Source organism: Vigna unguiculata, chromosome 3 (genome assembly GCF_004118075.2).
Source record: "Vigna unguiculata cultivar IT97K-499-35 chromosome 3, ASM411807v1, whole genome shotgun sequence".
In the NCBI taxonomy this organism is placed as follows: Eukaryota; Viridiplantae; Streptophyta; class Magnoliopsida; order Fabales; family Fabaceae; genus Vigna; species Vigna unguiculata.
In genome coordinates, this window is record NC_040281.1 from 5,066,754 (window position 1) to 5,092,898 (window position 26,145).

Sequence of the window (26,145 nt, forward strand, 5' to 3'; positions counted from 1 at the left end):
GCATTATCCATGTGAATCATTGAATCAAATTCAAATGCTTTTGTGTTAATAATTAAAGTGAAGATACTTTTATAAGAAACCGTAAACAATGTTTTTGCGTCAATAAGTAAAACGAAGATATTTTTATACTTTAAAAAACAATATTCGAGTTGATGGCAAAACGAAGATTAATTTAATTATTTAAAATTAAATAATAGTTTAAATTTTTTTAATATTTTTAAATTTGTATGTACTTTTTCTTCAAATCAATTTTTGTTTGTTGATCAAAACATAATTGCAATGATTCTGATTTATATATTTTTAATTATTAACAATTATTTAATATTTAAATAATGTTTTATATTTGATAATTAAATAACTTTATTTAAAAAATAAATAAAATTAATGAATTTTTAACTATTTATCTAAACAAAATATTTTTAAAATAAATTAATTTAAAATAGATTCATTCAAATTTAAAATATTAAATATCTTAGAAAACTTGTAAAATTTCCATCAAAATAAAACACAAGTTAACCTTTTCTTTTTCACAATATTATTTGTTTAATAAATACAAGAAAACAATAAATACTCAGTGAAATTTCACGAAGTTAGAATCTGAGAAAAAAGAAAACAATGGGAGAGAGAAAATTCGAAGGAGAAGCAAAAAAATCCGAGTTTATATATTGCTACAGCTATACACACACACACACTTGACGTGCATGTATAAACATGCAAAAGCAATTAACTGTTATTGAACCCTAAAAGTGCTTAAATTGTTGTAAAAACATGAATTTGTGTCTCCAAAAGTGCTTTTGGTTTACCTCACAAACTGTTGTATATATATATATATGTAATTGTATCCAAATGCTTTAGGCCAAGAAGAAGCAGAAAAAGAAACCTAATAGCTGGATCACTTTATTATGAAAAATGGAGTTCTAAAGGTTATTTATTTACGCAGTGTCTATAAAATGAAAAAAACGAAACCAAACATGGTCGATCTTTTTTATCTTATTCGTACCAGTGCCCCACAGAATCAATCTGGTGATTCTGAATGGAGTTTGGGGAAAAGGGTAACGAAAACTTCTGATCAGTGGTGACATATGGGGGCTGAGAAATGAGATTGGTGGAGGCATATGCACCATTGAATTGTTGGTTATTATCGTCTTGGCTACTGTTACTGTTATTTTGTTGGTGCTGTTGTAGCCTTTGTTCAGAACGAAGTTGCTTTGGAATGTTAAGTTTTTCTCCTTCGATCTCTTTATATTTCTGAAGGTAAATTTTCAAGGGTTCAACGTAATCCTCAAACCCTAAGGTTGTGATGGCCCAAATGACATCATCACCATTGATGGTCTTTCTCTTCTCCCTCTGACATTTGTCTGAGGCTTCTCCGGTCACAAAGCTGATGAACTCAGAGACACACTCTTGGACAGTTTCCTTTGCGTCCTTGGAGATTTTTCCGTTCGAAGGAATAACCTTTTTCATGATTCTTCCCACGTTGGCAATGGGGAGAAACCGGTCTTGTTCTTTGTTGTGGTTATTGTTGTTGTTGTTGTTATTATGGTTATTGTTGATGTTGTTGTTCTGTGTGGTTGGGGTGGTGCTGGTGCTGTTGTTGTTGTTGGTTGTCTTTAAGCAAGGGCTTTCGGGGCTTGCAGAGTTAAAACCATTTGGCAAAGTGTTATGGTTTTCATCTTCCATGACAAATTTAATGTTGGAGATAAAGGGAATGGAGAAGATTTGGATATTTATTAGTTAATTATGTTGCATATTACTGTGTAGATAAACTGAAAGAGAGGCATAAAAATAGGCATGTAAGAAGGGTTAGGACAAGGAAAATTCGAAAACAAAAAAATGGGTGCTGTGGATTTTTTCACCAATCAAATCCACCGGACTCGCTCTAGATGTTAGATTACAATACTATTATTGACATCCAAAATTCTCTTTCTTTCTTTATATATCTTCCTACACTTATATCCCATTTTCAATCAAAATCCAACAACTATGTCTCTATTGTATATACTTCTTTTCATCTTTCGTACTTCTTAATAATCAACTTTATGATAACTATATATGCATATGTATTATATATATATATATAAGTGATAAGATCATTATATAAGCACTCTCAAGAGTCATTATAAGTGGTAGCATTTCTCCATCTGCTTCTTAATTTTTGTTTTGTTATTTTAGATTAAAATATTAATTATATATATATATATATATATATATATATATATATATATTATTCAATAAAGCCAATTTTGAAAAATGAATACTGTTTGTATAGGATAAATATGGACCAAAGTGAATACATATAGATGAAGTCTATAATTTATATCAAACATATATACTTTCAAAAATGGGTTTTAGTGTAGAGATAGGAGAAAGTTATACGATAACGGTGGTTTTGAAAAATTTTTGTTTCAAAGGTTTGTTTAAGAACATAAATCAAAAGGAAGAAACTTATGGAAGGTCGTATTCAAGAACAAATTGTCAAACAGTAATACATCTTAGTGAGTAAGAAATGATTATGTACAATTTCAAAGTTGGTGAAGGAACATGACTTTATGTCATTGAGCGAAGACATTTTTGTTGCAATCTATGAGAAACATATCATATGTTACGAGGAGATATAAAAAGAATCATGATTAGTTTAGGTATTATGATTACTATTGGTATGAAGTAGATCCAACTCTAGCTCCGAATAAATTTAATATATACATTGAGATACGAAGGCTTTTTATTCCACAACAATAAAAATATTTTTTCACTCTTTCATATATATACAAGGAGATTTCACTTGAAAAAGAAAATGTCTCATACTAATGAATTTGGGTCCACGACGATGAGTTCAAATGTACGAGATCTGGTAGCACTTAACAATGAGACTATATGGATTAGTATTATACAAAAAAAAATCCATCATAGACACTAATATAATGAGTTCTGTTCTTTATACATAAATTTGAGATTTCTGATATAAATATTTGGAGTTATATATTTGAATGAAGAGGTTAAAAATTTTGATCAACTTAGTAATTTAGTAATGAAAGACATGCAAAATTATATATATATATATATATATATATATATATATATATATATATATATATATATATATATTAGAAAACTGAAAATAATTGAAGTTAGAAATATTCATTTTTGGTTAACTATAGTAAAAACACAAACACAATATCCTTTTATTCTATTACAATCTGTAACTAGACTCAGAATCACTTGACTGATATGCTTTTGATATATCATAGATTCAAAATCAATAATAGTTTTACACCACTTATGATGACTATAACTTAATTTATGCATCATTTATTGGTGTGATTCACCATTGGCAAAATATCATCTTTAGTCATAATATTTTGTTTGATGTAAGAATGTTTCTCTTGGTTAGTTATTCAAACTGTTATTTGAAAGTACGAAAAACAACACACCTACAAACAATTGTAGACCAAAATATTGCCATGACCAAAGAAAAAAAAAATATAATGTCAATATATATTATTCTTGTAACATATAGCTAAAAATGTACCATCTTCGTTGGGTATTCTCAACTTTAATGATAAATTTCAAAATTTGTTTAATAATTGCACCAAAGTTGTGATTTAGAAAAGGATTTGATATCACTTAAAATAGAATGGTAAACAATATCAATTTCATGACCACCAAGTTAAACAATATATACCCAATTTCTTATGATTTAGAAAAGGATTTGATATCACTTAAACTGGTAAACAATACCAATTTCATGACCATCAAGTTAAACAATATGTAGCAAATTTGTTATGATTTAGAAAAAGATTTGATATCACTTAAAATGGAATGTTAAACAATACCAATTTCATGACCATCAAATTAAACAATATGTACCAAATTTGTTATAAATGGTCAAACAATTTCAATTACAAAATTTTACTATTTCGAGACTAAATATTCCGCCAACTATACTTTTTAATATATGAACTCATTAAGACAAATTTATAAACTATTATAATTTGTATTTTAACTTGATATTTTGGCACCAAATCTTATATTTGGATGCCTTCGTTCGGAGTTTCACACGATGTACCATGAATTATATGGTTGATTGGTAGTTAGAGTATTTAGCTAAGATGTTAAGTCATCTTTTGACACAGTAATCGGATACCATGGATACATTTTGTATATACCAACATAACTATTCTGTAATATTAATTAAAGTCGTATATATGGTATTTTTTAGCTCTTACCACATCATTGTAAATAAGCCAACACATGACCGTAACAATACTCTAAATTCTTATCATATTAAATAATTAAAAGTTGGATGACAAATAAATTAACTTTAATTTTAAATTTTAGATATTTTTTTATATATTCTTTATTTCGAGATTTTTTATTTCTTTTATAGAGAGGGATGGTTGTTATAAAATATAAGAATAGATAATATATAAAAAAAAGTACGAAGAAAACAAATGCTTAACAAACATAAGAAAAAAAAATTCATAGAAAAAATAGTTTGAAGCATAAAACTGTCGTTTTAATATTAATTATCGTTTAAAAACTTGATAGGTTTTCAAAAATGAAATCCGGAAAATAAAAAGAAACGAGTTAAGAATGATGAGGAAGAAAATTAATACATAAAACGGATGGGTTGTAGACACTTAACAGAAGGACAAAAAGCCACATGTTTATTGGTAGACACATAACAAGAACTGGTACAATCATACCTCCTCATCGAAAAAGAACTCCTGTGAAACCCTAGTATTTCTTTCTAGTGTTGGTGACTAAAATATGGAACACGATCATTTAATTCAGAGAACAGATAAACACGACCCCTTCCTCTTTCTTTTTTGTAAAGCAATCATGGATTCCAATTACAATGCTCCTTTTATTTAATATATGGAAACATTTTAAGACATAAGTATATAATATTAAGCCTTCACGTCCAGTATTTGATATTTGAATCAAGAGCATATAGCTCCTGTCCCATGTAACTTCCAGAATCATAACTAATTACCAAAAGCCTCTACATTTGAAAGAATGTGATAAAATTTTCTTGACTATATAGCACCATGTTACAGCAAAAGACACAAATCGTAACAGGATCAAAATTCGTTACCAAGGAAAAAAAAACGAGCACATAAATGCCTAACTATAATTATACATGAATAATGACGGAAGTGAAGGTACAAAGAATTTTGGGCAGCGAAAACCCAACAATCATGTTGGTAACTTGCCAATAGCATACTCGAGTGTTTCGAATTCCGTAGGCCGCCACATAGACTTCTGCACACACAAAAAGCCAACTTTTTCTTTGGAGTAAGTCATGCGAACCTCCCACTGCATGGACTTCACCATAGCTGCTACCTCGTTAATGATTTCAGTTGTGTCCCGCACAATAAGCTTTCCCTCAGGCCTAAGAATCCTATCAACCTCGGCCATTACAGCTCTCAAATCACACCTGCATGACCGTAGAACATTAGTATATAATAAATGTTACTGGTTACGAATGAGAAATGAAATAGTTGTTGGCACCTTTTCTTAATATTTGAAAATAGTCGATCTGCATGAAGTAGATCATAGGACCTCGGATAGGTGCTAAATGATTCACACCAGTCATGGTACATGCCAAAGAGACCTCGTTCATAAATAATGGGAAGCGTGTCTGGAGCATTCACTGAAATCACATTCATGACCCAAATATTCAAATCCTTCAAGGCGGCAGCAAACCTGTAACACAAAAAACAAGTTGTCAAAGTGGTAATAACAGCAGGCATAATTCAGAGAAAAATGGGAAATCAAATTTCGCTCACCCTCCATAGACTGCTCTCATATCCATGACATTCCGCACATTGGACCACTTAATTCCGATTCCATTAAGATAAGACTTGGACACTATACGTTTCCAGTGTTCATAATCGACAGTAAAATCTTCAGGGGCGGGCTTTCCATAAACTCCAACATGAGAATCTGTAAGCCAGTAAGGTGAGTTGGTCAATCTTGCTGGCCATCTTTCTGGCCATTGTGACCCACGTTCTGTTGAATTCACTGGTAATTTGTGCATGCAAGCTTGTAACGGAATGTTCCTGCAGACAGAGAGATTAGGCAGCAGCCATGTATATTTACACCTTTTTGGGTGCATAATAACGATCCAATTATTGCACAGGGGAAGTTTAAAAAAAGGTAGTGTGAGATTATCAGTGTTCTAGCTTATAAAATAAATACTGCGGGGAGATTTGAAAAAGTAGAAACTACAAAAATAAAGCATTTGTTCATTTTTAGCAGAATCCGAGTGTAACTAAATAACCGCACAACGTTTGATTTGTGACTGTATGTTTTTCACACATGTTCCTGTGGGAAAATTGAATAAATATTTAATTACTCTTGGTTCCTATAATTTTGCATTTTTTACACTTTAGTTTCTACTCATAAAAACTAGTCATTTTAGTTTTGACACATTTTTTTAATCTGTTTTAGTCTACAAATTTGGACACCAAGGACTAAAAATAGACTGAAAATGTGTAGAAACTAAAACAGATTAAAAAATGTGAAGGGACTAAAAAAATAAAAAATGTATGCATAGAAACTAAAGTGAATAGTTTTTAGGTGCAGGGATTAAAGCATAAAAATTGTGCAAATATAAAATCTAGAGGAGTAACTAAACCTTGACTAGAAATATCTACAATTTTTATATTACATTGAAACATGAATATCAACAATTAACTTAGCACGAAACTCCTTTTTTCTGTTTTTGATTTTTAAAGAAATTTTTTTTGACATGTCAATTAACAAAGAAATACCATGCTGCATTAGGATCTTCGGAGTCTGGACACATAGGAGGCCGATCAATAGAACGTTGTTCATAACACTCATTAGAATCTGGCTTCTTGAACACAGCGATACCAACTCCATTAAGTTTATCCTTGCTGACGGACACTAGTTCCCAGCACATTGCTTTTGTTAGTTTCTTCATATCTGCAAATTCATTCAGAAAACGTCAGAACTAATGCAGAAACGTTAAGCTGATTAATAGAGGCAGAAAACAGTATATCATTATCTACCTGTCCATATTTCAACATCTTCAGCAAGCTTTTGGTAAATAGGAGTAGCAGACCATACAAAGAAACCACCTGGTCGCAAAACTCTGTTCAGCTCTAAAAGAAGTTTCCCACCTACACGTATACAAGGAGCAAGTCCCAAAAATCCAGTTAAATTTATATGAATTTTACATCGAGTACACACTATATACAAGTTCTCATAATACCTAAATGCACAAGCCGGGAAAGTACCACAACGCTACATAAAATTTCAAACTTGTATGAACAAATAATTTATCTAATCAAAGTCAAGGTTAGGTCGTTGCTACCTTCTATATGCCAAGGAACTCTACAGCGTGCACAATGGACTGCATCAAATACTCTCCCAGGGAAGGGAAGCCTCTTTGTGCCCATCACAGCGGATATAGCAGGAATCCCTCTTTCAAGTGCAAATTGTACCTGAGCTTCGTGTTCATCTTTTGGTGCCATTGACATTGTAAGTACATTTCTTTCAAAGAGAAAGCCACCAAAGCTGGCAACACCGCATCCAACATCTAAAATCACACGTGTGCGTTTGCCCCAAGCAATATCAGGTACAGACTGCAGCATCAAAGTTCCGTATATTAAGTACAAAACTCAACATCAAAAAAGAAAACATATCACAGCCACATAAAGCATAATTTCTTTTAGTCATTACCATGTCTAAGTTCTCTTATTGCCAAAGAAATTTTTTGGCAGAAGTTAAAATTATGCTGATACTTCTATTTGTAACATTTTGGTTGTCTCCAAGCACAGCATATGTGCATAGTTCATACCTACCTGATTTTTCCACTGGGAGACATAACAAAAATTTAACATTTCAGCACCATTTTTTTCTCTTGTCAAAGAAGCTCAATGTAGAACCTCAAATCCCATAGTAGAGTCAGTAACATCATTTTCTTTACAGTTCCAATATATTAGGGTTCCCCCAACCCCGTAAGATTAGACATTAAACAAATTGCAATCACTTATTTTAATTAATGTTAATATAATATCGAATATTTTCTTTGCTTTGAATATCAATCTTAATGTCAAACGTCAGACAAAATTAATCTCGTACCAGTCACCTAGGAAATGTCAATGTTAGATCAACATGAAACATTTTGTTTTGTGGTTTCGGTAATGAGTGCCTTTAGGGCACACGTTAACAAATTACATTGTGAATTTTTAAATAAAAAGTACAAACATTTAATATCTATAAAATCTAATAAGTTATATAGCACATACAACATTGATTTATGGGAACATGCAGCAAATTGTTATCCAGATTTATATATAAAGACGCAACACTAGTAAAAGCAACTAATAGGGTATACATTTTACCTGTTGTATGATGTCAATGTAATGAAGTGCACCGTGTTTGAATTGGGTTCCACCACCTGGAAAAGTAAGGTATTCGCCAGTTACTTTCACCCAATTCTGGTGCCCCTTATATTCAGCAAGCTTAGTGTGTGGAACATTAGAATACCATATCTGCAGGAAAACAATTTATTATTTCATGAAAGAATAAAATTTTAAACAAAGAATGGTAACTAACAAGCATTTGTGTTATTGTCTACCTTCTCTCTGCTCTTGGGCCATTCAATTGGGCGTTTGTATCCATTAGGAAGAGCGACAAGGCAGGTAGGAGGTTTTTGGGGACATTGCCTTTCTCTGTGCTCGTAGTGTTTGGTGCTTGGAAGACTACTGATTGCTTTCAAGTTGTCGAGGCACGGAATGAAGTCAGAGCCAGTAGTGACATTGCACCGTTTCCAATCGTACCCTGTAGACTGCTTGGAGGATTCTTGAGATTCCTTTTCATTATTTGACTTTGATGCCTGAGTTGAAAAAGAACCATTTTGCGGGGTACTTTCATTCAGAAGATCTGACTGAGCTACAGAAGGGAATGCATCAGTTGAACCCTGGTTCTTGGTACTGTCATCAGTTTTCTTATCGGAAATTTCGTCAGAGTCTTTGGTACCAGTTTGTTCCACGTTTTCTTCGGTCTTATCTGGTGTTTCACCTGCATCATCAGATTTCTTATCATCTGAATATGAATCGAACTGCTTGTTCTCATTTGATTCGGGTTTACTTTCAATCACATCGGATTCTGATTTTTTATCGTTCTCATCAGAATCTGATTTCTTCACGCTCTCATCAGAATCTGATTTCTTCACGCTTTCGTCAGAATCTGATTGCTTCACGCTCTCATCAGAATCTGATTTCCTCTCGCTAAAATTTGAATCTTGATTTTCTGTTTTTGTATCATCAGAAGGTTTCTCTTCAGACTTTTCGTCCGATTTTTCTTCTCTTTTTTCTGGCTCGTCAGAGGTTTTATCAGGTGTACTATCCCCTTTTGTTGCATCAGCAGACAGATCACCTTGATTTTCTTCAAACTGTTGAGAACTTTTACCAGAGGGGTCAGTAGCCTGTTCTGTCACCTCGCTCTGCTCTTTCACCCCACTCTGATCTATCACATCGCTCTGTTCTTTCACCTCGTTCTGTTCTTTCACCACACTCTGATCCTGCCCCTCGTTCTTATTATCCTGAGACATATCTACATTTTGCACAGGCACTACGGACGATGACGTCATCATCCAAATACCAAACAAGCAAAGAGCAACAAACACGACAATAGTCACTGTCGAAAGGTAACTCGTTGCCGATCGCTTATTATTAGTATTATTATTATCTATTCTAGTATATTTAGCTTGCGCCATGTTGTTAGAGGGGGCAACTGTTCACAGATAGTTTAGACCTGCGACATAAGCCAAACAACAATCAAACACCATCCCAATTGTTAGGCATGGATAGGTAATGTTAACACTCAATTGCCAATATCCATGCAGTTAGATGAAAAGGACAAATACATACACTCAATTGCCAATATTCATCAGTTCGATGAAAAAAATAAATACATACACTCAATTGCCAATACGCATGCAGTTAGATGACAAAATAAATACAAATATGGAAATAATCACAAAAATTGGTAAAAACTCAAGGGGACGACTGTCGAAGCCTTGCACAATTTGACAAGGTATAAGAAGGTCCACTAAATTGATTCCGTTGACGACTGTCGAAGCCTTGCACAATTTGAGGGGAAACACAAAGACATACATTGAGATGCATGTTTCTCTCTCTCAACCCGAGAACATCGTCTCACAAAGTAAAACGACCAGATCTAACAAAATTCAACAAACAAGAACGATCTAGAAAGATATAAAACAACCAGAAAAAAACGGATGACAAAAATTCAACAACGAAGATTCCATTACCAAGAATTACGGAACCGAGAGATTTCAAAGATTCAGGACATTCAACGAATTGAAAACAGAAACAAAGACAAGTTCAACTCTAAATCAACAACATTCCCGCGCAGATCTACTCTGCCGGAAGAGAAAAACTGCACCGATAGCATAAACGTCACGCGAATGCATGCTACGATAAAAGAAAGCAACAAGAAAAAAGTTCAATCGAGATAAGCAAAACAGCGAATGCGAAAACTAAATAGAGAAAAACGCAGTTCTGGTGAATACGCCGGTAGATCTGAATAGCTTGAAATGAAAGAAAGGCTAATTCGACAAACCTATTACTGTTCGGGATATGAGAAGCAAGAGGAAGAGGTTAACTCAGCATCGTGTCGCGCATGGCGAGAGTGGAAAGAGAAGAACGCAGAACGAAAACACGGAATTGGAGTGCAACGAGGAAGTGTTTTGAGGTAGATATAATAAAACGAGAGGGTGGGGTACACCAGCGTTTTGTCGTTATGGGAGGAATCTGTTCAATTCAGCGGCGTGAGTTAATTGTATTATTTTTTTGTAATATCTAAAATATTTTTTTTTAAAATATTAATAGTTCAAAGAATTTAAGTTTTGTAATTAAACAGGGAAATCTTACTGAATGTGACGTTTGTGAGAGAGAAGATAGATAAAATTGATAGTATGTATTAGAAAGTGACGTCCCCATGAATGGCGTGAAACCGGTGGGGATCACCATTTCAACGTGTTGGGCTTTGCCAAACAAAGACCCATGTCGCAGTAAATTCGCGAGGGTATATAGGTAACAAAGTTTAATATCTTTTTCCAATCTTTCCATTTTAATTAATGAAAATTGTCTTATTACGAAAACCCTGCATGTGCTAGGTCTCGAATCTCCACATACAAATGCATATTGTTTATTAAAAAGAGTTGCCTATAACTTAAGGCACAAAAATATTCAACGTGCCATTCATAATGTATTTGGAGATCGAATTTACATTATTTTTTTAAGGAGATAACTTGGATTTGAACTTTTATAAACAAATACTGTTCCTGAAGTATTTGGACACGTACCAGATGAAGGTCGTTGAGATCTGTAACGTGGCTCCCACCACAAGTGATGTTTTAGACTTTTGAGTCGGTGGGTTCTTCTTTTCTTTATTCTTTTAATTTAGAAGATTTCACGTGACATGTCATGGATAGGTTGAGAAAAGACTGAAAAGGACGCGTAAGGAAAATGAAGTGCAATAACACAATGTCAAAAATGATATATATATATATATATATATATATATATATATATGGTAAAATAATTCCGTGAATACAAATAACAGGGTAAAGTATGATTTTAGTATTTTGATCGAAAATTATAATTTGTTTTTCTTTAATATATTTTGGTATCTAAACTTTAAAAATTAATGATTGTAATTTTTTTAGTTCAATTACGTTAATTTTTTTAGGAATTAAAAATATTTTTCGTAGATATTAAATTAGAGATGTGTCAAACAGGATAAAAAAAAACTTTAATACTAACATGAAGAACGTTTTACACATAAAAAAAGTTAACATAATTGGGTTAAAATGACTATATTTATTCATTTATAAAATTTAGGGACCAAAATGTATCGAAGTCTAAAAGGACGAATTCTAATGTTAGGTCAAAGTTTAGAGACTAAATACATACTTAATCCTAAAAAATAAGATTTGTTAAGGATAAGATATTTTGACCTGATTTATTAATCATTGGTATATTTTACTTTAACGTTCTTTTACTTAAATTGATTAAAATAAAATTATTAATAAAAGAAATATTAATCACACAAATATTTAAAATTTAATTTTACATATATTTATATATAGATGTATATAATTAAATGTTTTTAAGAGATGAATTTTTTAAAATTAATTTTTTATCTAAGTTTATATTTTTAAAAGAATATTTTAGATAATTTTATTTCAATTTTAAAAAAATAAAATACAAAACCATTTACGAATGTTCATTAATATTCACAGGTATTCTTTTATTAATACTTAACAAATAACGGAACAAGTAATGAAACAAATTTGTTTTAATGACAGCCATACCTAACCTCCTTAGTCACCAGCTGATTTTTCATCCATGCTTAATAAACTAACATTCCCAAAATTGGTCTGAAATTGATTCAAATTTGAACGAATCTAACTTTAAAAGAATGAGTTTAATAAATTACCAATATAATTTAATATATTATTAATTAATAAAATTATTGCTCATGCATTTTTTTTAATAAATTGTGAAAGAGTTAACAAATTATGATACATCATACTTTATAACTAAACAACTATCTATGCATAATTACCACTTAAACAACAAAATTGTTTGTTTATATGATTTTGTTTTGAAACATGCTGTTATGCCTTTTTGGTCAAAATGATGGCTTTTGGTAAGCATATAAGGAATTACTTTAGTTTACATTTAATAATAATTTAAGGAATTACTTTTAGTAAGCATGAAGGTACATATTGACGAAACAAATTGGTTAACTCAACTGACAGAATACTGTATACTTTGAATTTAAAAAATGTTTAAATATGATTTTAGTTTTACATAAATTTAATTATTTTAATCAAATTTTATCAAATTTATTTCAATTTTCAAATGTATATTATTTTATTATCTTAATTTGATATATATTGACTTCAATATTAATTAAAAAATATGTTTAAGACATTAAATTAATTTAAAAATATTTAATTTAAATAATTAATTATATGTATATTTAAAAGTAAGAAATTAAATTAGTTTAATTTTTTCTTACAAAAAATTAATTTTAAATTTTACCGAAAGCACGTTAAATCCTTTTAAAAATTGTTAAATGAAGAATGAAAGCCCGTAAAAGATAATTTTAAGTATATATTCGTTGTGTTGTAATTTAAGTGAATATTGTCAAGATTTTATTTTAACTAGAGAAAATTATTATATTTATTGATTTTTCAAAAAAAAAATTTACACTTAAAAATGAACATGAAAAAATAACAAATAGTAACAAATAAAAAGTAAATTACAATTGAGATATTCGATCATCACTTCATGAATTAATCTATTTGGGGGCGTGGAACACTAAATGTATTAGTGAACCTTTATTATTATTATTCCGAAAAAAAGGTTTTGTTTACTAATAAGAAATATTGTTATTTAAAAAATTATAATATAATAGTGTAAACGAAATGTGATATTGTCCTATATGAATGGATTATTTATTACACTGTGTATGAGGTGATAATTTGATGGTATTAATGACATGTGTTAAAATAACTGAATTATAACCAAATTAGGACATGTTATTTACATTATCACTCACAAATCTATATTTAATGATGTAAAATTTTATTTTTAATAAAATAACATTCACATATTTTTTGTTTTTAAATAGATATTATTTTTGTATAATTTTAGTAAATGAGATTTATTTTATTTAAAGAAATCAAATTAATTAAAATCAAATAAAAAATATGAAAACTCATAAGGTGAAATATAAATATAAAACTGAGGAATTAAAATTATTTTTGAAAAATATTTTTTTTTAATAAAAAATAGAGAAAGTAAATATCATATGTTAAAAAGGTAAATACCTATTTAAAAAAATACAAGAAATGTGAGTTTTGTTAAAATATATAAGAAAGGCAAGTAGATATCTATGTAATTATATCAACAGAGACGCCTGATATAGTAATTTCTGGTTACTTATTTAGGTATCATAATAATTGAAGTGTCTAATTATAAAGTTTAGAAGTATTATTACAAAAAATATGTTAGTGTTTTTTTAATAATTGGATGGCATATTAGACTGAATTGATTTTAAAAATTAAAAGAACTTTCATTAATTTTATCATACGGACTAAAAAGTACACATGAACAAAGTTACAAAAACTAAAAATTGACTTAGTTCATAATTTGTTGTACCCTATATTTCTTGTATGTTTCTCAAAGATAATAAATTAATACGAATTATATAATTAATATTTTCGTTTAAATGAGTTTTTGTAACTTACCGTTTTTATGTAATCTATGGTCAAAGTAAAAAATATATTCAAAATCAGGTCAAAGAATATAACAATTAAAAAATAATATTAAAAGACGTCTTAACTTTTTCATCGCAGTAAGTATCTTATTAGAGTCTAAAAATATGTTGAATAAGATTAAAGCATATGTTTAGGCGTTAAGATCCAGACTTATTCTTTTATTCTTCAACACAGTGACTCATCTGGGGAACACTAATCATCATTTGCAATCACGACACAATTCCCATAATACCTTCTTTTATTTTCTTAATGACAGAAATATCCCTCATCTCGTCATAAAACAAGTCGTCTTTAATTTGGATCCCTGGCGGTGAGTCACGGACGAGACATAACCAGTAAAACAATAGCATCAGTATCACCATCATTGTCTTCTTCATCGTCCTCATCTTCTTTAACAATCTCAGGGCTAACTTCGTCTTTTCCATCTACAAAGGCAGTGGATCTGCAATTGTGAAAAACCCTACACAACCCAATCAAGATGCACCTGCAACTACCACAGGTTCTTACTCCATTGTTTTTTCTTTTTTCTAATTTTTGTTATTATTAACATTAATACTTGCATACATTTTTTCGTTCGTTTCTCTAGCTTTAGTTTCACTTATAAATTAAGAGTAGGCATTTGAATTTGAAGGTATGTGTTGCAATTATGCATGGAAATATATAGGTTGAGTCGTGATCATTAGCAGACAGAAACGGCTACATCAATTGGATGTTGGTTTTGGATGTTTGGAGATCTTAATGGATTATTAGCGGAGATTTTGTTTGAATTTTCCTGATGTGTGTCTGGCCTCTGGTAATACATCCACACTCTGGTTTTTGCTTCATGAACGTAAATCTGTGTTTTTGGTGTGATAATACAATTCTGTTCTAAGGGAAAGTTTGTGCCCAGTTCAATGAGAAGTTGTTATCAGTTGAGTGTGTCTCCATGAGAGAGGTGTGTGTTTGTTTGTGTGGAGTGTGATTATGAAGGTGAATAATGTGTTCGCGGAAGATGAAATGCGGTTCAAAGGAAGTGATTTTAGTTGTTTGCTTGGCCTATTCTGAGTGCTAAATCGTTTTCTTTTTAGGTTGGATGAGACTGAACTTCCTTCCTAGTGGGGCATTTTTAATACCAAAAAGTTTGAGTAGGAGAGAGATAAACAAAAAGGTACAGAGTGTTAATTTCTTTTTTATTACATTGTCTTCTATTCGAACTCTGCAAGAGAGGATACATATACTCAACTGTGAATACAAATAAAGGAGTGTGTATACTTTCCAGTACTAGACAGTTCCATTAGGAAAGAATAAAAAAGAATAGAAAGTGAGATAATTTTTGAAATTGTTTGGGAGGAAAGAAAGATAAAATAAGCAGACATGTGGACTTCTTTGCTTCATTTTTTTGCTGAATTATAGACTTCTCTGCTTGAATACCGATGTCTAGCTAGCTCCAAATATTTTTATTTTCATGTCTTTATTTGTCTTTCTGATCCCTTTATTCTTATACTTACACAGATAAGCCTCTGGAACAACTTGATTCACTGGAGATATTGTGTGATAGATATTTCCTGAATGTGCTGTCTGAGTCAAAGATCTGTATTTGCTATATCTATTAAGCACAAATGAAAGGAGGACATATTTATAGCTTTAAAGGGAGGTTTATTTTCCTGCCTCTGGTTACTCTTGTTCTCTTTACCACATTAATGTGGACATGGGAGAGAAATCCATTAATAGCTATGACTTTAAGATCAGCTCAAGAGTGGTACAACTTACCTCCAGGTTTGTACTCTAGCATGAAAATGCATAATAACATTAACCACCTCTGTTCTCTTGATTCTTGGTACTGACAGATTGAGTTTGAAACAATTTATATTCAACAAAATCTAAAATGGAAGCTGCTCCAAGATTAGATTTAGAAGTGGAATATTTTACAAGGACGAATGCTTGTATCTCTAATTTTTTAGCGTGTTCAGATATTGATATTAATAATAATTTAAGTAGTTTCGGAATCTGATGTGTCCTGGTTCTTTAACTTACTAATCAATAAGGATCTTGACATTTATATGATGAATTATAACTTATAGAAGCTTGATAGGTTCTTGAAATTAGACTTAATTGATAAGGATCTTGATATCTCTATGAATCTGTTTGGGCTAACTTCTCCATAAGTTCCTTCTAGAGAGAAAAATAAGAGGAAAAATTGAAATTAACTTCTTTGTAAGCTAAAATTAACTTATGCATAAGCTCACTTGTAGAAACTATCTCATATAGCTTCTGTAGATTTTAGCTTACAAATAAGCTAATTTAATTTTTTTGTTCTCGTTTTTCTCTTCTAAAAGAGCTAATGGAGAAGTTCATCCAAACATGCTCAAAATAGTTATTGCTTTTGGCCTTGTAGAATTTCTGATAGAAACATAGAAACACAAAACAGAATGTTAACAGGTTTAGAGGGAAAGTAAGCATGAAGGAATAGTTTGTCACTGTTATTACAAACTAGGGACTATTCTCTTCCAAGGATTTCCCCTTACAACGGAGCAATGTGCCCAGTTTAGCCCATGATTTCCCAATACCCTTTTCCTATGTACACTTTCTGTTATTTATTCTTTCTAATAACCTACTCTCCTAATTGACTAACTGGCCAACTTCCAGCCTAACAACACTGCTATTTTTATTTCTTATAGTATACAATCTCTGCTCTGTCCTTCCTGACACATTGTATTGGTCCCTAACAATTTCCATGGTAAAAATAAACACTGTTAACTGCATGTGTGTCTGTCAATTTCCCTAATAAGTTTGACATTTTCAATTGTATTTGCCTTTTGTTGGATCTGTTCATACTGTTCTATTGACTAATAATTAATTGATTCTTTCTTCTTGTTGGATTTGTTACCATTTTCTGTTTGTGTTTTGTAATTACTATTTCCTAATTGTGCTATTTTCTGTTATTAACTGTACACTGAGGACTTTCTTTATGAATGCATCTGCAGCGGAAGCCCCTATTGAATCTGTGGGAACCGCAACACTGGAAAAGGATGTGGAAAAATCCGCTACTCCCAGCACAGAAAATAGAACAAAAATTCAACTTGATACTCAGGTTGAGGCAACTGTGGATTCTATACCTGCAGACTCTCCAAAATCTCAATACAATCAAAATTTCACTCCTTCCAGAGGTACAGGAACTCCAACACTGGAAAAGGGTGGGGAAAAATCCATAACCCCAACCACAGAAAATGGAACAAAACTTCAACTTGATTCCAAGGGTGTGACAACTATAGATTCTATTCCTGCAGAATCTCCAAAAACTCAATACAAACAAAATGTCACAGCTTCTTCTAGAAGTAAAGGTAGATTATTTTTGTTCTATTCTTAAATTCATTACAATTAACTTTTTCTTCCACTCTATGAATATGTACCTATTGTCATCATTGTTTTGCAATTACTTGTTTTCTGGGAACCCTTCAAATCACTGCTTTTGAGAATCTGCTTGGGCTGCTCTCTTGCTATTGAGTACTGGTCTACGCTGTACACACTAAACAAAGTGAACGACTTTGCTACTTAAGGGTTGTTGTTAATAAGACAAACTAATGGGATCCCTCATCTACTGTAGAGTCAAGAAATATCCAACTAGATTATTATTCCCCTGCTATCAAACTTTCTGGATAAGTAGCATTTTCCTAGCTATTTTTAGTACTTGCTTAAGTAGGATACCTGTTGAAGATAACAATGACTTAAGAAAGTTTCCTCTAAAAGCTTCTAATTTCTTAGAACATTTTGTTCTCTTTGAATTGGTTGCTTATGCGGAATTCAAATTGGATAACAATGTAACACAGATTCATTTCAAGTATTTTAATATCGGAACTTGATATTCTCTGTGAAGTTGGTTGTTTCCTTGGGAACCGTAAGTTTTTTGATTGGAACAATTTTTTTCTTCTTTCTCTTTCTCAAGTTATGTAGTAAGTATTACTTCCACCTTCCACTATCCAGAAGTTGAGTTCTACTTTCAAATCTTAAACTTTGTTGATAACTTCATATATTCTGGGAAGTATTTTGTTATCTTAAAAAGACGAAGGCTAAACTCTTACTGAGAGTCTCCTGATGTAGAATGGATTAAGCATATATTGAAAGACTATAGTATTTCTGGGAACATTAAATTATCATAGAATTTAGTTTTCCTATTATTTTAAAGATCTTTCACTATTTTTAGAGATTTTATGTTTAATTAGTATTTATCTACACTTTTATATTTGATCAAAATTTATGCAGGATTTTATTATCTTTGGACTATGAATAGATTATACCCTTCTGGTGCCTCACATTATTCAAACTTTTTCCCCATAATTGATTATTGATATTTTATCTTAGAGTATCTGAAACTTGAGTTGTCAGAACATTTTCCCTGTAAAGAAGCACTCTAAGTTTGTTTATTACTTTGCTGTTACACGATTATCTTATCAGAAGAGGCTAATAGTTTCTGAGTCCAGAGATTAGCATCTTCTTTGTAGTTTCATGTTTACCAGTACAATCTAGACGTTCTAACTGGTGACATTTGCCACAATTACTCCAACTAATGCCCCAGAAAATTAGCAAATAGTTTACAGATTCTATGTCTTTTCCTGGTTTAAAATTCTTAAGCCTTGTATCTTCAACAAAGTTCTCTGGCTTGATTTATTATTGATTGAATTTCTCCTTTTGCAGTTTGTAATAATTATGCCAAGGGTAAGTGGGTTGCCGATAGCAGGAGGCCGCTGTATTCTGGGTTCAACTGTAAGAAATGGTTATCCTCAATGTGGTCATGTAGAATAACAGAACGACCAGATTTCTCATATGAGGGATATCGCTGGCAACCAGAAAATTGTGAAATGCAAGAGTTTGACCGGTCTGCATTCTTGAGAAAGTAGGTATAATCCTTTCTTCTTCTTAGATATAGTTCTTCATAACATCTTTCAAAATTATCCGCCTGCTACGTTTATTCAATTGCTTATATGTAAATATGCTTAAAAGCTTTCTGATTTTATGACAAACATAAATAACCTTGCATCATTTTAATTTTCATTTTATTCGGTCTGTACTCTGTTTGGTTAAATCAGAAATTCTACTCATTTTGTCTTTTACCTTTTTCTGTTTTTCTTTGGGTTAAAAAATATAACGGAAGTGTGTGAATCTCAATTTAGGGATCTGTTTAGATAAACTTCTCCAGAAACACCTATAGGGAGAATAAATGAATGAGCTTCTCCATAAATTAAAATAGATATGTAAAAACTGTCTTAGTTTTCTAAATTCTAATTCTTAACTTGTGCATGAGCTAATTTTTAACTTGTGCATAAGCTAATTTAAACTTACGGAAAAACTCATTTAATTTTTTTTTTCTTATTTATTTTCTGCACGTGTTTATAGAGTTGTTTATTTTTTTTCAATCGGACCCTAAATAGTATTTAGTAAGTGGTATTTGATACTAATGTGGAATGTAGGATGCAGGACAAAACAATTGCTTTCATAGGAGACTCGTTGGGCCGGCAACAATTTCAATCTCTAATGTGTATGGCCACTGGTGGGGAAGAGAGCCCAGAGGTTCAAAATGTGGGGTGGGAGTATGGTTTGGTAAAAGCACGTGGAGCTATTCGTCCAGATGGTTGGGCTTATAGATTTCCCAAGACTAATACCACTATATTATATTATTGGTCAGCTAGCTTAAGTGATTTGCAGCCCCTTAACATCTCAGACAAACTGTCAAACGTTGCCATGCATTTAGACCGTCCCCCAGCTTTCATGAGTCGGTTCCTCCATCGCTTTGATGTTTTGGTTCTTAACACAGGACACCACTGGAACAGGGGGAAGCTTACTGCGAACAGGTGGATAATGTATGTTAATGGAAAGCCAAATGAAGACAAACAGATTGAAGTAATTGCAAATGCCAAAAACTTAACAATCTACAGTATAGCCAGATGGCTTGATTTGCAACTTGTTTCGCATCCTCGGCTCAAAGCTTTCTTCAGGACTATATCTCCTAGGCATTTCTTCAATGGGGATTGGAACACTGGTGGAAGCTGTGACAACACTATCCCTTTAACCAATGGAAGTGAGGTCATGCAAGAAGGGTCTATTGATACAACTATCGAGGGTGCTCTAAAGGGTACAAAGATTAAAATACTGGACATAACTGCCCTTTCGCAATTGAGGGATGAGGCTCACATGTCGCGCTACAATTTTAGAGGAACTCTTAATTCAAGCGACTGCTTGCATTGGTGCCTACCTGGTATTCCAGATACGTGGAACGAACTCCTTGTTGCTCAGATATAGGCTGTGTCATACTTAGGCACCTCTCCTTGCTTACAAATGCATTAGTAAGATGTTTAGGGCACCAGAATCTGTCCATCATTTATGGTCTAGGAAGACCAATTATTTGTTTCGTCCAATGATGTATTTCATTTATTGTTTTCTCACCAAATAGGAAAAGTGGGGAGATCGTACAGGCCCATTCCATTTTCATTTTATGAAAGAACAATTAGCTGAAACTTATATATATGTATGATTTGGACAGAATCGAGGACGAACATAACCACACGAGGTATGAGCTATAAATACCATAGGCATGACCAAAGTTGACATGGCCTTTATTCAACAGTTTGAAATGATTTTGTATTTTCTATGGTGGTATTTGTATTATAATTAGTTTCCATTTGAGTAGAGTGAAAAAGAAATAATCATTGGGACCAGTAGTAAATGCTTGTGTGTTAAAACACTATCTACTTTCTTTCAGGTCGGAATAGATTTCTTTATTTATTTTATTCTATTTTTAACATGGACTGTGTATGTGGTTACAAACTAATCTCTCCGAGAAACAGAGTGAAAACGGATTATGTTTAAGCTACCATATCATCTTCTGTTGAACCAAAACTCAGTTTTTATATCAGATCATTGAGAATAATAATGTATAGTTTTTGTCATCTAGTTTCCAAATTTAGTTAACCTTTTCAGTTGTCTTTTCTTAGTCTTACATGTGCTTGCCCTTATTTAATTTTGTTTACAAAAATTTCATTCCAGAAAGCATTAGAGTTTTGAAATTCTAATTACATCGGCACCCTACAGCTTCAACAATCATGTCTCTGCTATTTTATTTTATTTTCTGACTGTCTTAGAGGAGAGGATGAAGGATCATACTTAAGTTGTTTTAAGTCTCACAATAATGAACAGATAAAATCAATCAGAGAGCCTTTTGTGTATTCAGGCATACCTGTGGGGGGGGAAATTAGGGATGGCTTACCTGTGTATATATATATATATATATATATATATATATATATATATATATATATATATATATATATATATATATATATATATATATATATATATATATATATATATGATATTTTTTGTGTTAACATTTAATTTTTAAATTTATTTTTTAAATAAAAGTTTTCTTTAAGTTAAAATTAAAATAATTATTTTATTAATTTTATCATTTTCTAAATTTTACTATTTTTTTATAAATTTAACCAATTTTTAGTTATAAAATTATCTAGAAAATAAATAAAAATAATTTACAATAAAATTATAAAAGTTATTTATATTTAATTTCATAATTACAACAATAAGACTAATACTAAAACTTATAAATATATTTATTTGATAACATTGTTGTTAATGCGATCAAATTAATACTACTAACTTATATTAATTTCAATATTGTTAAGATAATAGTCAACAAAATAGTAAGGATAAAGTAACCAAAGTCGTTTCTCAACGAACACAAATTATTTTTTAACAAATTAGTTCTTATAAAAACTATACAAAATAGTTCGTAAAATTATAAGAAATATAAGAGGATTAAGGTAACCAAAAAAAGAAAGAAATTTTAAAAGATAAAAAGAAATAAAAATAATAGTAAAGAAAATAGATTGATTTCACCGTTTTTTAAAATAGATTTATTATCAGTTATTTAAAGATTATTGCTCAATTAATTAATGTTGTTGATTTGCAAATTAATTAATATAAAATCTTAATCAAAATATCCAAAAAAATATTTATGCAACTAAAAAATTATTTTTAACATATATTTTTGTATCTCATGCTCGATAAACCCAATTATACAAAATTTCAATTAAATCAATCTTTTAATAACCAAAATTCAATAAAAAATCTAAAATTAAATATTAAATAACGATATAAATATGAACTCATCACTATGTCACACGAAAATATTAATTTAATTGTACTTTTATTTTCTTATACATATTTTTTCAACCTATAAAGAATTATCAACTCAATACCTAAATATATTCGGTCCAAACTTAGTAAGAACATCCAATTATAGTTAAAATATTTATTATAAAAAATTATTATATTATTTTTTAAACTTTTGATGCAAGGAATAAATTAATTTATATTTTTACTTTTAGAAACATGGTCAAAATTTCACTTTAATACAGTGTATATTCTTTAACATTGTAAATTACACCTGTAGCAACCAATAATATAATTTATATATTGAAATCCTAGTGTGAAGTTTATACTTCTTTTTTGATATATAATTTTGTTACATATTTTAAATATATTGGAGATATAAAGAAGTTTTCTAATAAATAAATATATTTTCTGAACTTTTTTTAGGTTTATTCTAAATAATAATAATAATTCAATCATTTGTATATTTAATTTTTTTTTCAGATAACCTAGTCATCATGACATAGCCATACTTTGAAGTTTACGATCATCCAATGCAAACATAAAAGTTATCTATCAAACTACATTGTCACTTCATTATTTTATTTTACATTATCTTTCTCTAATACGAGCTTATCCTTTCATTAACCTAAACGACGTTGTTTCAATTATTCTATTAGGCACACACCCTCGACAAAAATCTCTCTCCCACTATAAACCCATACATTAGGGCGCGCTTTTACCGGGCATCTCTCGCCACCGCATCTCCACCGTGTCTCCGCGGCAGTCCCGTCCTTCTCTGCCACCGCTTCTGCTTATCTCACTCGCTCTTTGTTTCTATACATCTTCTACCGGTCTCAACAATGAGTCTTTCAGCGTGCGCAGAGCTATCACGTTGTTTCGCCGCCGCAGCATCTGCGAAACCTAATTCCGGCAAGTCTAACTCCACAGCCGCAACAAGCCTCGTTATAAGCAGTCCAATAGGTCATGACGGTGCCGTTTCGTCAGTTTCTCGGTCGAGGAAGACCAGCAGAATAGTCGCAGAAGCTAGCCAAGGTCTTACTTATAGGGACGCCGGCGTGGACATCGATGCCGGTGCCGAACTTGTGCGCAGGATAGCGAAGATGGCGCCAGGGATTGGAGGCTTCGGCGGTTTATACCCCCTCGGTATCGTTAGACTCTTTTTTACTCTTTGTTTTTTGTTCCTTGTAATTGAATTTAATCGAATCTGTTCTCTGAGTAGGTGACTCGTACCTTGTTGCCGGAACCGACGGCGTGGGAACGAAGCTGATGCTTGCCTTCGAAACTGGAATTCACGATACTATTGGGATTGATCTGGTAAAAAATTTTATGCAATGTGATTTTATTTTATTTTTTAATTTTACTTTGCTTTTTGTGTATGGTTTTGGATGTTTGAGCGTTTTTTATTCTGTTTAGGTTGCTATGAGTGTGAATGACATTGTGACTTCGGGGGCGAAGCCTTTGTTTTTCCTTGACTACTTCGCCACTGGCCGCCTTGACGTGGACGTGGCGGAAAAGGTAATTTCTGTGCCTTCTATTAAACTTTGAGCGGGTTGTGAAAGCCTATTCGTGTTTCTATTTTCATATAACTTCATTTTCTTCAGGTTGTAAAAGGCATTGTTGATGGTTGTAAGCAATCTGATTGCGTTCTGTTAGGAGGAGAGGTAATTGATAAGCCTTGCTGCTTGTTTTTTCACTGTATATAATTGGATGTCATTGGTCTTGCCATGTCATGTTGTCATTAATTCACTTTTGACACTGAAGTAATTGGATAATTCACTGCTAAAATTAGATATATTTTTTTTTAACTTATTGCGAGTCTCAGATATTGAGTTGAGTGTACTTTGATGAATGATTGGATATTGACTAGAACAGATAAGATTAGGAACAACTGCTTGTGAGAAAAAAGTTGAAGGAGCAGTTATTGTGTTGTGGCTTGACATTGTGAGAAGAGTAATAGAACAAAGGCTAGTCATCCTTTGCTGATTGGAACTTGATTGTCGTGGATTTTTGTGATCTTACATTGTTGCCAAGATGATCATGTACATGAATATATTGTTGCCAATATCTCTTCTGTAACAAATGTGATTTAAGAGAGTATGGTTTTTTATATTTCTATTTGATTTTATTTGTTTTTCAGACTGCAGAGATGCCTGGTCTCTATAAAGAAGGTGAGTATGATCTTAGTGGCTGTGCAGTTGGAATTGTGAAGAAAGATTCTGTAATTAATGGGAAAAATATTGTTGCCGGTGACGTTATTATTGGTCTACCATCGAGTGGAGTTCACTCGAATGGTTTCTCACTTGTAAGAAGGTCGGTATAGAATCGATAAGATTTTATTTATTATGGATTATCAGTTACTGAAATTTAATAATATATCCTAACAGAGTACTTGCTCAAAGTGGTCTTTCACTGAAAGATCAACTTCCTGGTAGCAATATTACTCTTGCAGAGGCTTTGATGGCCCCAACTGTGATCTATGTCAAACAGGTCATTCTACATTCTGTGTGACAAACTTTCAAATATCATTTTTTTTTCTTATTTAAAATTTTTTCCCTTGACTTACTCTTAATTTTCAAAATAGGTACTTGATTTAATTAGCAAGGGAGGGGTGAAGGGAATTGCCCACATCACTGGTGGTGGTTTCACAGATAACATACCCCGAGTTTTTCCGGAAGGCCTCGGAGCATTAATATACGACGGCTCGTGGGAAGTGCCTGCAGTGTTTAGGTGGCTTCAGGAGGTAACACATTTTCTGTAACGCTCCTTGAATAAATATACCATAGCAGAAAAGAAATAATATAACTACTATGTATCTTAATTTGGTCTTCAAAATTTTAATGTATAAAGAAAACATACAACACACAACACTAAATTGATTGATAACCTCTCACATTAGGCTGGGAAGATAGAAGACTCCGAGATGAGACGGACTTTTAATATGGGCATAGGGATGATCCTGGTGGTTAGTCCAGAGGCAGCTAACAGAATACTCGAGAACAAAGGCCAAACGGACAAATTCTACCGCATTGGTGAAATTATAAGCGGCAATGGAGTCACCTTCAGCTAATTTTGTTAGTTGAGTATTTTAGTTGAGTTTAATAATGTTGTGATTTTAATTTAATACTTGGAAAGTTTCTCTGAGGATGAGATTTGAACTCTCCGTTTACTTAGAGCCTAATAAATTTCCTAACATAAGTGTTACAACATTTGCCAACAATTTTGCTGATGTCAAATTGCTGTTGAAAAGTGTTTAGGCTTATCTTGATCTCGCATTTAGTGAAAATGATTGAAGTATAATGATCTTGTGATTTTAGGGTCGGCTCTAGAGAGAAGGCAATGGAAGAGGGTGACTAATTCTCCTGTATATTATTCATGAATAAAAGATTTGAATAAACAGGTGCCAATTACATAATGAATCTAGAAAGGAAAATAAATAAAAAAGGATCAGATAAAATCAAAAAATCTTATTTTTGACCCAAGATTAATCAAATCAGAGTAATGATGATTTCAAACAGTCTTCCTAAGTTGGTGCGTAGTTGTTCAGTATGCACAATTTGCTTTCAAGAATTGAAAGTTGTGTTTAAACAATTCTTTAATAAGATTGTTGATAACTTATTGATAAATAT

At 31.6% G+C, this 26,145-nt stretch overlaps 4 protein-coding genes across 9 annotated transcripts; 2 read left to right on the forward strand and 2 right to left on the reverse strand.

The window, feature by feature from the left end:
* Nucleotides 1-841: 841 nt before the first annotated feature.
* On the reverse strand, nt 842-1,680 carry LOC114178562 (nuclear transcription factor Y subunit B-7-like). The gene has a single exon (XM_028064556.1). The coding sequence runs from the start codon at nt 1,678-1,680 to the stop codon at nt 991-993; it is 690 nt and encodes a 229-aa protein (XP_027920357.1). The 3' UTR covers nt 842-990.
* Nucleotides 1,681-4,930: 3,250 nt separating this feature from the next.
* Nucleotides 4,931-10,751, reverse strand: LOC114178560 (probable methyltransferase PMT26). The gene is made up of 9 exons (XM_028064549.1): nt 10,624-10,751; nt 8,615-9,792; nt 8,379-8,528; nt 7,346-7,616; nt 7,041-7,151; nt 6,780-6,954; nt 5,793-6,065; nt 5,515-5,709; nt 4,931-5,440 (listed from the first exon to the last, which is right to left on the reverse strand). Exons 2-9 carry the CDS (start codon nt 9,752-9,754, stop codon nt 5,200-5,202), a joined length of 2,556 nt encoding a protein of 851 aa, XP_027920350.1. The 5' UTR covers nt 9,755-9,792; nt 10,624-10,751; the 3' UTR covers nt 4,931-5,199.
* Nucleotides 10,752-14,653: 3,902 nt separating this feature from the next.
* Nucleotides 14,654-21,053, forward strand: LOC114178321 (protein trichome birefringence-like 14). Of its 6 annotated transcripts, none has more exons than XM_028064154.1 (6): nt 14,654-14,855; nt 14,988-15,503; nt 15,848-16,111; nt 17,320-17,676; nt 19,028-19,226; nt 19,801-21,053. In XM_028064154.1, the coding sequence occupies exons 3-6, from the start codon at nt 15,955-15,957 to the stop codon at nt 20,627-20,629; spliced, it is 1,542 nt and encodes a 513-aa protein (XP_027919955.1). In that variant the 5' UTR covers nt 14,654-14,855; nt 14,988-15,503; nt 15,848-15,954; the 3' UTR covers nt 20,630-21,053. The 6 variants fall into 6 exon arrangements, with proteins under 6 accessions (XP_027919955.1, XP_027919956.1, XP_027919957.1 ...); XM_028064155.1 differs by having other exon boundaries at nt 15,021-15,503; XM_028064156.1 differs by having other exon boundaries at nt 15,424-15,503.
* A 2,109-nt stretch (nt 21,054-23,162) lies between these two features.
* LOC114179346 (phosphoribosylformylglycinamidine cyclo-ligase, chloroplastic/mitochondrial) lies at nt 23,163-25,791 on the forward strand. The gene is made up of 8 exons (XM_028065666.1): nt 23,163-23,662; nt 23,739-23,833; nt 23,933-24,034; nt 24,121-24,180; nt 24,657-24,829; nt 24,904-25,006; nt 25,101-25,259; nt 25,416-25,791. Exons 1-8 carry the CDS (start codon nt 23,359-23,361, stop codon nt 25,584-25,586), a joined length of 1,167 nt encoding a protein of 388 aa, XP_027921467.1. The 5' UTR covers nt 23,163-23,358; the 3' UTR covers nt 25,587-25,791.
* Nucleotides 25,792-26,145: the final 354 nt, after the last annotated feature.

Bases quoted from the DNA above. Each gene is read 5' to 3' on its own strand.
- LOC114178321 (XM_028064154.1), top strand. From the start codon at position 15,955: ATGAAAGGAGGACATATTTATAGCTTTAAAGGGAGGTTTATTTTCCTG. The intron at 17,677-19,027 runs GTAGATTATTTT...CTCCTTTTGCAG, and splicing joins AGCTTCTTCTAGAAGTAAAG to TTTGTAATAATTATGCCAAG. The intron at 19,227-19,800 runs GTAGGTATAATC...TGTGGAATGTAG, and splicing joins CGGTCTGCATTCTTGAGAAA to GATGCAGGACAAAACAATTG.
- LOC114178560 (XM_028064549.1), bottom strand. From the start codon at position 9,754: ATGGCGCAAGCTAAATATACTAGAATAGATAATAATAATACTAATAAT. The intron at 5,710-5,792 runs GTGAGCGAAATT...TTTGTGTTACAG, and splicing joins ATGAGAGCAGTCTATGGAGG to GTTTGCTGCCGCCTTGAAGG. The intron at 5,441-5,514 runs GTGCCAACAACT...ACGGTCATGCAG, and splicing joins TTTTCAAATATTAAGAAAAG to GTGTGATTTGAGAGCTGTAA.
- LOC114178562 (XM_028064556.1), bottom strand. From the start codon at position 1,680: ATGGAAGATGAAAACCATAACACTTTGCCAAATGGTTTTAACTCTGCA.
- LOC114179346 (XM_028065666.1), top strand. From the start codon at position 23,359: ATGAGTCTTTCAGCGTGCGCAGAGCTATCACGTTGTTTCGCCGCCGCA. The intron at 24,181-24,656 runs GTAATTGATAAG...TTTGTTTTTCAG, and splicing joins GCGTTCTGTTAGGAGGAGAG to ACTGCAGAGATGCCTGGTCT. The intron at 24,830-24,903 runs GTCGGTATAGAA...ATATCCTAACAG, and splicing joins GGTTTCTCACTTGTAAGAAG to AGTACTTGCTCAAAGTGGTC.